This window comes from Felis catus, chromosome B4, assembly GCF_018350175.1.
Source record: "Felis catus isolate Fca126 chromosome B4, F.catus_Fca126_mat1.0, whole genome shotgun sequence".
Taxonomy (NCBI): domain Eukaryota; kingdom Metazoa; phylum Chordata; class Mammalia; order Carnivora; family Felidae; genus Felis; species Felis catus.
In genome coordinates, this window is record NC_058374.1 from 29242833 (window position 1) to 29258047 (window position 15215).

Sequence of the window (15215 nt, forward strand, 5' to 3'; positions counted from 1 at the left end):
TAATAATTTAAAAATCTTTATCAAAAACTGTTTTTCTGAAAACACAGAGAGGAAGTAAAATAAAGGGGGGGGGAGGGTTGATGAGAAAAAACTAAGAAATCAGACTTTTCTAAATACATTTTGTAATGGTTTGTTAAACAGTTACCTTGTTCTACAAGTGCTCTGTTTATGAGAGTACCATGAAAGTGCTTTTTTTCTTTCCTTTTTTTCCTGTGGGAGAAGGGAAGTAATGAAGGAAATGAAAGAGTTCATTTAAGTGCCATATTCACATAAGGCTAATTTGTAAAAGCTCAATCCAGCTGAATATATTTACAGCCACCACTGGCCCACAAAACTTCAGTTGAGAAGACTAATTGAGATTCTTCAGGAGAACTCCCTTGTCTTTAGTAGTTATAGAATGTCTCATTAGGCATTCTGTACCTCCCCCTTCTCTAGAATACGAAGTCTGACTCTGCTTGGCCTGGGTTTGCAGCCTGTGAATTTCCAATAGATTCTAATACACCATTATTGTAAGACTTGATTTTGTTTTGCAGCCCCCTTTGCTATTTGTTTATTTTGTGTGTGTGTGTGTGTGCGGGGGGGGGGGGGGGGGTTCTGGTTTAAAACGAAAGTTGCATTTAATACAACTGTAGTAGTTATATTGAAATACTGTTTAAAAAACAAACAAAAACAAGACTATGCCCCGCATCTAGGATTGTTACAGGCTACAGTCCCTATTAAACACCTTCTCTAGTCTTGTACTACAGAGTGCTTTCTATAAAAGAGGATCATTAGAGCTGATGGCTAGAGTTCAGAGAAACTAGAAAATTCCACAAAATCTTATTTTCTACCCATTTTCAGGTCTCTATATAGATGTAATCTTTGAACATTTGACTTTTATTAGGCCATTGACAGCATGATGCCCACTTGACTATTTTTATTTTCTTCTTTACTAAAATGACATGTTGTAGACTCCTCTGTGTCTTTTAAAAGCCTAAATATGTTGGAGAAATTAGTGTCATGGGAAACTGCATGTTTACTTTAAATATTTAATTAGAGGATCTCTCCCATGAGCTGAAAAAGAATCTCTTGGCAAAATTACAGAATAACTCTTTCTCCTCTTACTGCTATCTTAACATCTAATATGACAGGCTTACAAAGAATCATGGGATAGAACTAAAATAACACAAAGGTCTCCAGATATCTGCCATTATTATTAATGAAATTTTCATTTGTATGTAAGCAATGGCACACACACACACACACACACACACACACACACACACACAATTTATATACACATATATGTGCCTCAGCCCAGTTTGGCTGAATTATCCCATTGGTGCTTTTCCCATAAGAAAAAAAAAATATATATATATATTTGCAGATTTGCCTCTACCTAAAAGACAACATCATTTTTCCAGAGTAAAAGGTAGTTTTACTGCTGTAAAATTTAAATGAACATTTTTCTTCTAATTCATATTTGAATATACTTTTCCTTTCAATTTCCAACTACTTTTTAAAATGACATTTTGAAGGAAAAGGCCTATTAGCAAATGAAATTCCACTGACAATTTATTTCAGCCTTTAACATGTTTTCTACTAAAAATCAAGTTATCAAGACAGGAAAATATTACTGGTTTTGCTATTACAAAAAAAGTGAGAATTTTTAATTCACAAAGGATGAAAACACAAGACATTTATGTCACTGTACATACAATATTACAATAAACGAATTAGCTGTAGACTAATAAAACATTTAAGACCCCACATACACACGTATGTACTCTGAAACAAGAAACACAGGACAATTTTAATCTTTGTTATGTCCACAGCTACCAAGAAAAAGAGCATCACTGATTTGAGTCTAATTGTTTTGCTGGCATACAATCACTATATGGGTCAGTTCTAAAGCATATTGTATTGTTCAGGACATTGTTAGGCAAATATAAACATTCTCATTTTGGGGCTTTTTCTCCCTGCCCAAAACAATCTGCTTTTCATAGCTATCAAGTAGTTTGGTTTGTTACCAATCTAACAAGATCACAACAACAAACAATATTTTTACCACAAAACTCAGGTGAGAGATTTTTAGGCAGATCATACAAAAACTATTTGTTCCCAAGGAAGGCAATCTGTAAATTACAAATGCAATTCTAAGAAAAGAGTCTCAATTACAAAAGTATCCACTTTTAAATATTGATGAAGAAATAAAAATTGGAGGGGGGATAGTGGAGGAGGTATTGGCATGGCAGGGAGCAGAAAAGGTGTGGAAAATGAGGAAAACATATTTACCACATGAAATGCTAGATTCAATTGATTTTTTAAAAATGAGGTATAAGAGTATGCCAGTATGCAAAACAAGAGTATGCAAAAACAAGAAAAAAGTAAAACCAAAATGCACATTTCCAATGGAAAATCTCTAAACCTCTTATAGTTTTCTTTATTCAGATTAGACATTTCATATACATCAGTTAATCTAGAAAAATACATCTTAAAATATCTTTAACAGACCATGCTCTCTGTAACAAAACCTTCCAAACCCTGTTTTATTGTACAAATCAACCTACATTAGTAATGTAAAAAGAAATTCTCAAATTTAGCAATGTCATTTTCCATTTGACATCCATCTAATTTACATATGGGTTTCCACTATTCATACTGCAGTTAGAATTCTGTAATAAATTTTTTCTAATGTATTCTGTACATATTAAATTATCTAAAAGGTTCCTCTTGTAGTGCATTTGCCATTTAGCAAGTCTATTCAGTATTTTTCCAGTACCATTTGCATTACAGTGATTTGCCTGTAAATGTAATTAAAATCTAAAAGTGCACACAGTTAAGTTTCTCAAATAACAGCCTATTTCTGGAGGAAACCTAATATTCACGGAAAAGATTACCAATATCATGATTAGAAATGTCAGGTTAGCATGTACTCTGAGACTATACAACAAAATTATATACATAAGCTAAAGGACATTGTCTTTAGCTTATATTTACATCAACTAATGTCTGTTTCCACAGGGTCATACCAAGAACTCAGTATGGCACTAGACAGAATTAGGATGCTTAGCTACAAATCAGTATAGCACAGACAGCCCAAAAATACCCTGAACTGACTTATGCTAAGTTAAACTCCAGTATCACAGTGTGTTAAGTAATATTAGTGTGCTGCCCAAACAAACAACTAAGACATCCATCCAGTAAGGATGCTGTGCAACACAGTTAACAGGCAGCAAGGCTGCACAAGGGATTACATCTGGGTTATAGTGACCTGTAGTACTTAGACTACCACTGCATGCAGAAACCCTGAAAAAAAAAATACACAGGTTTCAAAAAGGATGTACTTCATTTCTTTTAGAATGCCCAAGAGCGTCTTCAAAATAACTGATAGTGAGTACTGTTCTATCAAGTGATGAATCTAACAAATCATGAGAAGAAATTCTACATTATCCAGTTTGAAAAAAACAAAAAAAACAAAAAAACATACTTTTCTTACCAAATTATCCAGTGTATACGACTGGTTAGAATTGCAAGTTTTGATTTTTACTGAAATTCAGAGTATGAAATGCACACATTCAGGATAAAATTAATTCAAAATTACACACAGTTGTATCAACTTGCAACAAAGCAGCAAATATGAGGGCCTAACACACATCTTGACTCTCCCATTCCCTTCTGATCCCTCCAAAAAGTGCAAAATCAAAGAGTAACTGCTTGGTCCAAAATTAAACACATCATATTAAGGGTTTGAAATCTGATCGAATCCAACTTCTATTCCACAGGTTGTCTTCAGTAAGAATCAACGCCCGAAGATGGAATTTATTTCCAGAAGAATTAATTCTACGATCTGATTTTGGTAGACAGTATGAACTGCTATGTTACCAGTCTCTTTCTCTGGCTTTAACAGAGTGGGACCAAAAACAATTGCTATACTCTGATAGGTCATTCGGTTTTTTTCTCCGTTTTCTATAACTCTAAGAAGGAAAAAATAAATTGTTAAAAGAGTAAGCAGAGAGGGAAAATTCTTCAAATTGTATTATAAACAGTTTGCATTTAGAAATGAGAAATAATGGTGCGCCTGGGTGGTTCAGTCTATTGAGTGTTCAACTTCAGCTCAGGTTGTGCACAGAGCCTGCTTGCCTCTGTGTGTGTGTGTGTCTCTCTCTCTCTGCCCCTCCCCACTCGTGCTCTTGCTCTCTCTCTCATAAACAAAAAAAATTTAAAAAAGAAATGAGAAATAATGCTCATTTTCCTAAACTAAGCTACTTAACCAAGTAGAACTCAGTCCAAACACCATGTGAAAGTTTCTTTTGGATAAACACAGCTGAAAGGTACAACTGTATATACTCTAACAAAATTAAGACACAGATGTAAGTATGAGCTACAATTCAGGTAACAATAATTACTCCACCAGATTGATGGGGAGAAAAATTTCATTAGGGTACAGAGATTAATTTTTCATTTTACTCATTTTATGTGTGTTTTAAATCTCCTTTGTTGGGATAATTTATTTTAGTATTCTAGTGTTCTATCAGAAGACAAAAATCAGTTATTAAAATGGCTAAGAAGTAACTATAGTAACTACAGTATATAGTACTATACTAACTATATAAATATAGTACTGTAGTAACTACAGTAACAACTACAGCAGTAAGTTATGATGGCTTTAACGGTAATTTAAATTTAATATTCATCACTTAACCAATCTCATCTTCATATTAACTAACTTCAACAATTTCTGGACACTTATGTGCCAGGTATTATATAAATGCTTACATATAATATTTACTTTAAGTAAATATCTTTCATAGCAGACCATTTGCCTATGGGGTACTAGGCCCAAAGGAATGGTCTTTTTCAAGTTACAAAGATAGCAATTAGCTCAGCTGGGACCTGAACCAACGTCTCAGTGACATTGACCTGGCCTTGGGGGTACCACGCCACATCTCATAACCATGCATTTGTCTTACTTTTTTCTTTTTTTCACCCTAATTCCTCTTTCTTTTCTTTTCTTTTCTTTTCTTTTCTTTCTTTCTCTTTCTTTCTTTCTTTCTTTCTTTCTTTCTTTCTTTCTTTCTTTCTTTCTTTCTTTCTCTCTCTCTCTCTCTCTCTCTCTCCCTTTCTTTCTCTTTCTCTCTCCCTTCCTTTCTTTCTTTCTTTCTTTCTTTCTTTCTTTCTTTCTTTCTTTCTTTCTTTCTTTCTTTCTTTCTTTTTTTCTCTCTTTCTCTCTCTCTCTCTCCCTCCTTCTCTCTCTCTCTCTCTCATGGTAAACCTCTTACCTTTTGAGATGTCTAAAAAGAATTTGCATTGTATCTTGATTTGGCTTTGGCAACTGTCTGATTAGGTCCTTAACAGCAGCGACTCGCTGTCTTGGTTCTTGTTCTGAAAAAGAGATAATAACTGGAGATTTTGCATGAAATTGAAAACAGTGATATATTTTAGAACCTGATATTTGGTAATACACAGTGACATCTGGTGGTCACATTTAAAATTTCTGAAGTAAAACCTTTGAAAAAATTTAAAAGATCAAACAGAATATAGTAGCTTAATCAGTACAGAGGACTTTCAACATCTAGAAAAAAAAACTGAGTGTAATGACATACTTACTAATTGCATTAACAAAATCATTAAAATGGTTAAATGTAAAAAGAGGTTCTGGTAATTCTCGAAAAAACATTTTGAGTGCTCCAGTGATAACATGAATATCTTCCCATTTACTATCATTCAAGTCCAACTTCTCATCTGAAAAACAGAATAGGAAATTTTTAAAACTTACTTTAAACTTATTCTAACAGTTATGAGAGTTTTTGCACATAACAATAGGGAGTACAATCTTACCATGATTGACTGCGAATCTCAGTTTCTGGATCACAGCAAGGTTGCCACTTACTCTGTATATCCCATCAACATCCAAACCTAAAAGAAAATTACAGTATTTTTGTGTTTAAAGTAGGTGTTTGCCTCTTCTAAAGATGCTTGCATGTTTCAGAATCGTTCTTCATTAACATTAGCCTAAAATCAAATGGGCAAATACTCTTTTCCTCTAACTGGCTTTTTATAGATGCTTGGCAGAGACAGAGGGGGTGGAAATGTTTAATAAACAGCAACAATTCTACTTTGTTTATCATGAGGCTGGTGGATCATTTCAAAAAAAATCACCTCATCAAACTTGAAATACTAACAATTTAAGATAAACTTCTGCACCTGTGGATAGTTCAACAGGTAAAGGAAACCAGTAAAATCAGCCCATCCATTTTTTTGCACATTTTATAATGTGGATGTACATCTTAAAGCACTCTTTCAAACATGGCTGTCCTATTAAGTGCTTATAATAAACTTAATATAAGCTAGCAATTAAAAAGTAAAGGTTGTATAAAAACTATTGATAATTTGACAGTTTATTAACTTATTTTATATATGGAATAGAATCATTTGAAATTCATCCCATTAAGCCTAAAAAATTCAAATGTTCATTAAATGATAAGGTTGTACACATTTAACAAAGCACACACTATCTAATGTGCTTCTTCATATAATTTCAAATAAAGGCGTGTTGTCAAGAAAAATCAGAGACAAGATCTGAAACTGGCAGAAATTACAAATTATGCAAATGTTTTAACTATACAAGATGTTTTTGGTGATGTACAGATACAAGTTAATGTGATTACCATCAAGATATTATTTTATTAAAAATATTATATATTTGTATAATATAAATTCTAAGTATAATATTTATATAATAAAGGTATAAGTATTATAAACATGTTAACATTAATAAAATATACATTGGTTTAAGTCTTATTTAACAGGAAATGACATAAGAAGGTTGGTCTATTGAGACACTTCATAGTTGATTTAACAGTTTTAAACTGTGATCTCATTTTTATTTTAAAGAGAAAGAACACTCTCTTGATAAGTAAACACAACCTTCTACACTACCACTTCTTAATAAACTCAGTTTCATAATCACCTTCATTTCAAGCAAATGCCAACTCCAAATGGCTTCAAAGAATACCATACGCTTAATCAACTAGAAGTGCAGAACATTCAACAGGTGCCTGCAAAGGTCTTAATTTAAAATAAGTATAAACATGTAAGTTTTTTGCAAACAAGATGCTTTTCTTAATATCTTACAACTGTTCTATCACTCAAAAATCATAAAAATCCTAGGGATTTTGATGGCAAAACAATGGGTTAGTATGTTTAACATAAAAAAAAAATCATTCTCTTACCATATGCTTCAACATGTTCAATACATAACTTCACAAATTTTGGCACTGTGCCATTTTCTCTCTGACACAGATTAGCAAGATTGGCTCCAAATACTTGATCTGAAAGAGATTTATTTTTTAAAATAAACCATCTTGCTAAAACTTAGTTTGCAACATGGTGATAACCATTCACAGTGCCATCAAGACATTTCCGTGCCAGACACCGTCAACTGTGACTTACGCCTTCTGTGATCTGCCTGCCCTTTTCCAATGCCACTTCAAGCAACTCAACTGTCCTGCTTTTATTAAACTCCACAAACACCCTGACTCATTTCTACCCGAGAGCCTTTTTGTTTTCTACACCTTTTGCAAAGATCGATCCTCTCTCCCAAACGTGGCTCCTTCTTTTCACTCCCACCCTCAGCTAAAGTATCATCTACTTAGAAAAACCTTAGGAGCAGCCTAAGGTAACCCAGTTACAATCACTCTCTATTCTATTACTATGGTAAATTCTTCAGAGTAGTCACCACTATTTGAAGTTATCTTGTCCATTTCTCATTTTTATGTAAGTTTCATGAGGGCAGGGACCTTGCAATTCTTGAACACCAGTAGATATTCATGGCACCTAGGTGAACACTTAACACTTAGTAAATACTGAAATATTTCTTTAAGTATTAAAACAAGCATGGTGCACGGCATGGGGTGCCTGGGTGATTCAGTCGGTTCAGTGTCTGACTTTGGCTCAGGTCATAATCTCGTGGTTTGTGGGTTCGAGCCCCACATCGGGCCCTGTGCTGATAGCTCAGAGCCCGCAGCCTGCTTTGGATTCAGTGTCTCCCTTTCTCTCTGCCCCTCCCCTGCTCACGCTCTGTCTCTCTCTCTCTCTCTCTCAAAAATAAACATTAAAAAAAGAAAAAAGCACGGTTCTGACATGACACATTTGTGCTAAGTATCCAGGAAAACAAAATACTCGAAGTGCTAAACACAGTCTCCTATCACCATAAGGCAGCATAACAACACTATAAAGCACCAACAGTTTATATTTCTCAATGAAAAAGCCTGGTGAACAAATTAATAGCAGTTTCTTTTCATTGACTTGTCAGGCTTTTTTTAAGGTTCTAAACTCAATATACAAAATTCATATGCATCATCTCAGAGTCCCTGTTTACCAATAACTCTTAAGGTTGCTAATTTGAATCCCTTAATTGGCTGAACTCCACCTAGTTTTAAGTATCTTTTTAATGAAACCCATTTGTGTATTTTAGATGCTTTGCAAACAGATGTTCCAGTGATGGTCTTTGTTTGAAATTTCAAAGACATGTATGTGTTATATATTACCTTTACCTATATCTTTATTTACTAATTAATGTCACTGAGTCATGTACTAGAAATCATTGAAATTAAAAGTGCTTGTAAAAACTAAAGGCATACACAAGTATATGTGATTTTAAAGAATACTCTTATTAAAAAAAGATCCTGTTAGTGGATTATTGCTATTACTGCTTATTTAAATTTTTTTTTCAACGTTTTTTATTTATTTTTGGGACAGAGAGAGACAGAGCATGAATGGGGGAGGGGCAGAGAGAGAGGGAGACACAGAATCGGAAACAGGCTCCAGGCTCCGAGCCATCAGCCCAGAGCCTGACGCGGGGCTCAAACTCACGGACCGCGAGATCATGACCTGGCTGAAGTCGGACGTTTAACTGACTGCGCCACCCAGGCGCCCCAGCTATTACTGCTTATAAATGAAGTAACAAATATAAAAATTAATTAGGAAAACACAACTTATATGAATTTTAAAATCACCTGAAATGAAAACTGAAAGCAAACAATCAAGATAAAATTGTTCAATATTTTTCTTTCTACTGTGTTAGGGACCAATTATTCAAAATTTCTTCTGATCTGTGCATCTCAAAACTAAAAATCTTTATTGTCATGTCTCCTATCCATCCATCACATCCCTGTAATTTCTCTGGTACAGGGTTGTCTGGTATTTAGGTCTGTTCAATGTTTTAGTTAAACCCTTCATGTGCATTAAAATATCAATTTTAATCACTCAAATGTATTTTAACCAATGAACCTGGTAACTCTAAAGAATTAAAACATTTTTACTAGTCAAAAATTTTTCAGTTTTTATTTTAAAATGTCTTATTTCTGATTTTGGCCAACATTAGTAAAAACATCACTTCTATCTACCTTTGATATAACCTTTTTCACGAACAGCTTGCAAAGTGGGGCGCCGTGTAAGAAACTTCTTTAAGTTTTTCTTCGTTTTTTTCTGTTCTGAAGAATCTATGCTGGACACTTTCATGGCTTAAGACAAACAGATATTAGGCATTTCATAAAATAAGAACTTCTTGATGAAAGTTTTTCCACCTAGCACTCAAAACATATTAACCTCAAATGTAAAAATCAGTTATAAATTCAGTTATTGTAACTTTAACATAGTTTGAGAGTAATATGTGAAGAATCAAGCTAACACAGACCCAATTTCAAAGTGATAAACCAAGCAAAACATTTCATTTTTATCACTAAACACTGACAATGAACTATACCTTCTTTGGTATATGTGCTAAGACACTGGTTATTTTAATTTATATTCAGTGTTTCATAAATGATACTACTTATACCTTCTTTGACTCTCCATCAGTTTTAGAAGGTAAAATGACCAGAAAAAAATGTCTATAAAACATAAACAAGTCCCTATCCTGCAGTATCCTTACTGGACTAGGAGTCTGGAGATATGTATATCCGTCACAATTATTTGTACTTTAAGCTAACAAAATCTCATCATAATTACTTCTACACTAAGAATGGGACCACGTGAATAACGTCCTACATTGCCATCAATCTGATTTCTTTTTTGGTTACCATAAAAAATACCCAAAAAGTAAATTTCTTGAAAGGAACTGTATACGAGGAAAGTTGAGAGCACAAACAATAGATAGTAAAGAATTAAAATAATCAAATTTTCATGTGTTTACATTGTTATATGTCCGTGACAATGCCTGTAACAGGCCTAACCTTCTTCAGAATATGGGAGAACAAAAGCAGAAATGATTTTCTAATCATTCAGTTAATCTGAAGGCTACTAGCAAAACATATAAAGAATAACTTACCACGAAGTTTCTTAGGGTCTTTATGGTCCTTCTCTTTATCATGCTTTTCTATTCCTGGTGAATCTGGTATCTCCTCTTCAATTGCTTCATCAGTTTCTACTGTCTATTGATTACAGATTTCCCAAACACATATTACTTTTGAAACTATTTTTAGATGTGATAGCATAGTTCTCATTATAATCGGTAACTGATCCTCCTAAATGATTCTAGGGAACTAATTAGCATATGATATATATGACTTAGATACTTGATAACTTTTTAAAAGTATTCTTTTTCCTCTAGATGGGGGAAATTAATTCTGATTTCAAAAGAGAAAAAATGCTAATAATTCACATGACAATGGGTTTATATACTGATGATGAGGCTATCTTCCCTTGTGTAGATCGACTGCATAAGAATTATAGTAACAAGACTTAAAAGGTCAGACTATAATCTGTGGTGACAGAACATGATGAAGCTACATTCTGTGCTAATACTACAAGATAAAGCTAACTAGCCTAGAGCACATTAATTTTTCACACCAACAAATGTTGCAAATTATACTTTGTATCAATAGCTAGTAATTAGTCACAATTCATGGATTTTAGGCATTGAAAGAAATCCCAGGGCTCATGTACAGCCTGACCAGTCACTTTTACGGGTTAAAAAACTGGAGTTCTCAAAGCTAGAAGCATTGCTTTGCCTTTCACACTGATGTCTTTACTCCACTTAGAACTTATTTTTGTGTAGAGCATAAAAAAGGGTCTAATTTCTTCTTAGATATCCAGTTGACCCAGTACCATTTTCTTCCTTATTTACAACGCTAAATCTAGCATAAAGTGTCCAAAGGTATGTGTTCTTTATTCTGTTCCATATATCTGCATATCTAGCCTGGTATGGATACCATGTTCTATTAATTAATACAGCTTTATAAAGTCTTGACATCTGAGAGAACAAGTCCTTCCACTTTCTTCTTCAAGAGTGTCTTACTTTTACCAAATTTATATTCCTGTATGAATTTTAGAACAAGCTTGTCAAGTTCCATGAGATTTTGAAGGAGGTTCAAAAATCTCAAATATATAAATTTATAAATCATTTGGAAGAATATATCTTTACATTATTGAATCTATTTTTTTAAATTTTTTCTAAAATGTTTATTTTTGACAGAGAGAGAGAGAGAGAGAGAGAGAGAGAGAGAGAGAGAGAGAGAGAGAGCGCATGAGCGGGGGAGGGACAGAGAGAGAGGGAAATACAGAATTGGAAGCAGGCTCCAGGCTCTGAGCTGTCAGCACAGAGCCCGATGCGGGGCTCGAACTCGACCACGAGATCATGACCTGAGCCGAAGTCAGACACTCAACTGACTGAGCCACCCAGGCGCCCCTACATTATGGAATCTTTAAAATATTTTTTAATATTTATTTATTTTTGAGAGACAGAACGTGAGCCGAGGAAGACACAGAATCCGAGCAGGCAGACACAGAATCCGAAGCAGGCTCCAGGCTCTGAGCTGTCAGCACAGAGCCCAATACGGGGCTCAAACTCGTGAACCTCAGGTCATGACCTGAGCCAAAGTCAGATGCTTAACCGAATGGGCCACCTAGGCGCTCCACATTACTGAATCTTTCAATCCATGAACATATAATGAGATTTTCTCCCATGTCTCTCAGTCAAGTTTTACAATCTTCCCTGCAGGAGTCTTGTGCTTCTTTCTACATTTATTGTGCATATTTCTACAGTATCTTTTGCCACTTTGCAAACAGTATATATTTTAAATTTCATAGTTGATGTTACTCTCTTTTCACTTGGCTTATCCCCTGATCCTATAAGGCTTAAATGGAAAGGAAAAAAAAAAACCCTTTTTCTCTCTGCAAGGCTCTCCTGGACCCCTACACTAGGTTAGCCCCTCAGTTGGTATTTTCATAGTAAGTTGTATATCCCTTACCATCGTAAACCTCACCACATTCCACTGTATTAACTATTCAGTCATCTGTCTTCAGTAATCTTCTGTCTTCGGCTGTAAACTCCATATAGAAATGTGTAGCATGTGGTTGCATGCTGCTATATCTCCCCAGTGCATAAAGCACTCTCACGTTTATTAAATGAATGCAGCCATACTTGCTTTTCAAGGGATTGGGAACAGATTACAGTGACTAGAGCTGAAAGCCCATATTGGGTAGAGTAGAAAGAAGGTACATTTGAAAAGACAGACTGGGCTCGGGTTGTTGAATTTTAATGAGAGTCACAGAAGGTTTCTGAGCAGGAGAGGATTATAAAGTTAACATTAGGAAGTTTCATACAGCAATACTATTAGGAACATATTGGGGGATGAGATGAAATAAGAAAAACTGGGAAGTGACTCTTATCTAACATATAAAGTCCTGATCAGGTTTCAGGAATAAATGGAAAGGAAGAGACAAGATTCAGAAATATACAATATTACAAACTGCAAAGGAGTTTTACAATATATACAAACTGCATATATATATATATATATATATATATATATATATATATATATGAATGAATAACTGGCTACAAGAGGTAAAAAGAGGAGTAAGAGTTAATACTCAAGATTCCAAATCTGGTTTGTTTTGAACTGAGTGCATCATAAAGACACTGGAGCTTAAAAGGATACTGGGAGACAATCAAATCCAACCTCCCTATTTTATAAGTGAAAAAAATGGATGCCGATAGAGGTAGAATACCTCAGTAAGATCAGAAATCTTATTTTTTAATGGTTATTTATTTGTGTGTGTGTGTGTGTGTGTGTGTGTGTGTGTGAGAGAGAGAGAGAGAGAGAGAGAGAGAGAGAGAGAGAGAGAGACAGAGAGAGAGAGAGAGAGAGAGAGAGAACACACCAGTTGGGGGGGGAGGTACAGAAAGAGAGGGGTACACACAGAATCCGAAGCAGGATCCAGGTTCCGAGTTGTCAGCACAGAGCCCAACACGGGGCATGAACTCATAGACCATGAGATCATGACCTAAGCTGAAGTTGGATGCTTAACCGACTGAGCCAACCAGGTGCCCCAAGATCACAAATCTTATTAATAATGAGGCTTCACCTACAGTCTCTGAAAGACTTCTCAGTCTTCACTAAAGCCCGTGATTCCCATTTTTTTTTTCAGTCTTTGTTTAGTTTAAAACCATAACACACTTTCTTCAGTATTCACTTTTCTTTTTGTCACTGACCTATGATCCTTAATCAGGAACATGTCCCCATACAATGTGGGTAAGAATATAGTATGAAAAAGTAGCGTCCCTATTTGTTTCTTCCTGCTCTTACTAACACAGCTGCAGGATACAAATTTGAGGTTCTTTTTGGTTGTTATTGTTATATATATATACATATATTCTATATTCTATATCTGCTGTGTGTGTGTATATATATGTGTGTGTGTGTCCATGTATATATATATATATATATAGTATATTACACACACACACACACACACACACACACACACACACACACACACGAGGAGACTTACCAGGAATGGGAGGGTACTGAACACCTCCATGATTAGGGGAGTGAGGGGAGGAACTAGAATGCGTAAGGGGTAGCTAGAGAGCTAGCATGAGGAAAGAAAAGGTGCTCATGAAGAGACTATAGCTTTATTCATTTTATAACTGCCTAGGACCTGCCTCCACCAAATAGCACTATTCCCAATTCATCAATCATTGAATAAATACTATGCACTAGGAATGGTTTGTCCCTCTTCTTGAACGATTTCTTTTAGGACCAATCCTTCAATCTGAAAATTATTTAAAGTCCACTAATAGCAAATATTATAGAATTGAGAATGTTAAGTCTCCACGAGCCCTGGGGAATTGCGCGCGCGCACACACACACACACACACACACACACACACACACCCCAGTGCCTTTCCCACCTGTTTTATCACATATAAATTGGAAACTAGATATGCAATAGTCAATTAGAAAGCAGAAAAGAAAAACAGCTCTGAAGTAAAAACATTTACCTAAGTCAAACACATACCTGATTATTGATAGTACTACTAAGAACTTTAAACCAATCATTAATAACAGTGTCATTATCAGACTGAATTAGCAGTTCTGTTCCTTGACGGGTTTTCAGCTTTAGAGAAAAGGAAAAAAAAAAGTACAGTTAGTGCTTTCAACCAAATAAATGAATGCACATGTGCACACACGTGCGCACACGCACACACACATACACACATAATTATTAAAGAGAAAAAATCCTGGGGCGCCTGGGTGGCGCAGTCGGTTAAGCGTCCGACTTCAGCCAGGTCACGATCTCGCGGTCCGTGAGTTCGAGCCCCGCGTCGGGCTCTGGGCTGATGGCTCAGAGCCTGGAGCCTGTTTCCGATTCTGTGTCTCCCTCTCTCTCTGCCCCTCCCCCGTTCATGCTCTGTCTCTCTCTGTCCCAAAAATAAATAAAAACGTTGGGAAAAAAAAAAAAAGAGAAAGAATCCCAAGCAGGCTCTATGCTCAGCCCAGAGCCTGATGCAAGGCTTGACCCCACAACCCTGGGATTGTGACCTGAGTTGAAATCAAGAGTCAGATGTTCATCTAAGCCACGTGTGTGTGCGCGCGCGCGTGTGTGTGTGTGTGTGTGTATTTTTTCTTTTTAAGATTTTTAAGTCATCTCTACCCCCAACATGGGACTCAAACTCACAACCCTAAGATCAAGAGTCTCATGTTCCAGAAACTGAGCCGGCCAGGAACCCCCAAATAAATGAATATATTTAAACTAAAGTCTACAAAACCACCAGCAAAAGACGTTACATTAAGTGATGAAAGGTTAAAGTAATGCTGCATAGCAATACAGTATTTTTTACTTTAATATAAAATAATCCCAGAGGAATTATTTTATAAAACATGAAATTTTTTTTCACAAAAAAATTCTCAACAAAAATCTAATAACTTAGGGTCCCAAATTCC

At 35.3% G+C, this 15215-nt stretch overlaps 1 protein-coding gene across 5 annotated transcripts in view; it reads right to left on the reverse strand.

Annotated features, from left to right (window-relative positions):
• Positions 1 to 1536: 1536 nt before the first annotated feature.
• Positions 1537 to 15215, reverse strand: part of ARHGAP12 (Rho GTPase activating protein 12) — a 122336-nt gene continuing 108657 nt past the window's right edge. For 4 of the 5 annotated variants that reach the window (XM_023256503.2, XM_023256501.2, XM_023256500.2 and 1 more), the window contains 8 exons: positions 14290 to 14388; positions 10313 to 10415; positions 9390 to 9506; positions 7215 to 7313; positions 5821 to 5898; positions 5590 to 5724; positions 5262 to 5364; positions 1537 to 3956 (listed from right to left, as the gene is read on the reverse strand). In XM_023256503.2, coding sequence (XP_023112271.1) covers positions 3782 to 3956; positions 5262 to 5364; positions 5590 to 5724; positions 5821 to 5898; positions 7215 to 7313; positions 9390 to 9506; positions 10313 to 10415; positions 14290 to 14388 — 909 coding nt within the window. In that variant the 3' untranslated portion in view covers positions 1537 to 3781. The remainder of the gene's footprint in view (positions 3957 to 5261; positions 5365 to 5589; positions 5725 to 5820; positions 5899 to 7214; positions 7314 to 9389; positions 9507 to 10312; positions 10416 to 14289; positions 14389 to 15215) is intronic. The other variant, XM_023256502.2, reaches the window with a different exon arrangement.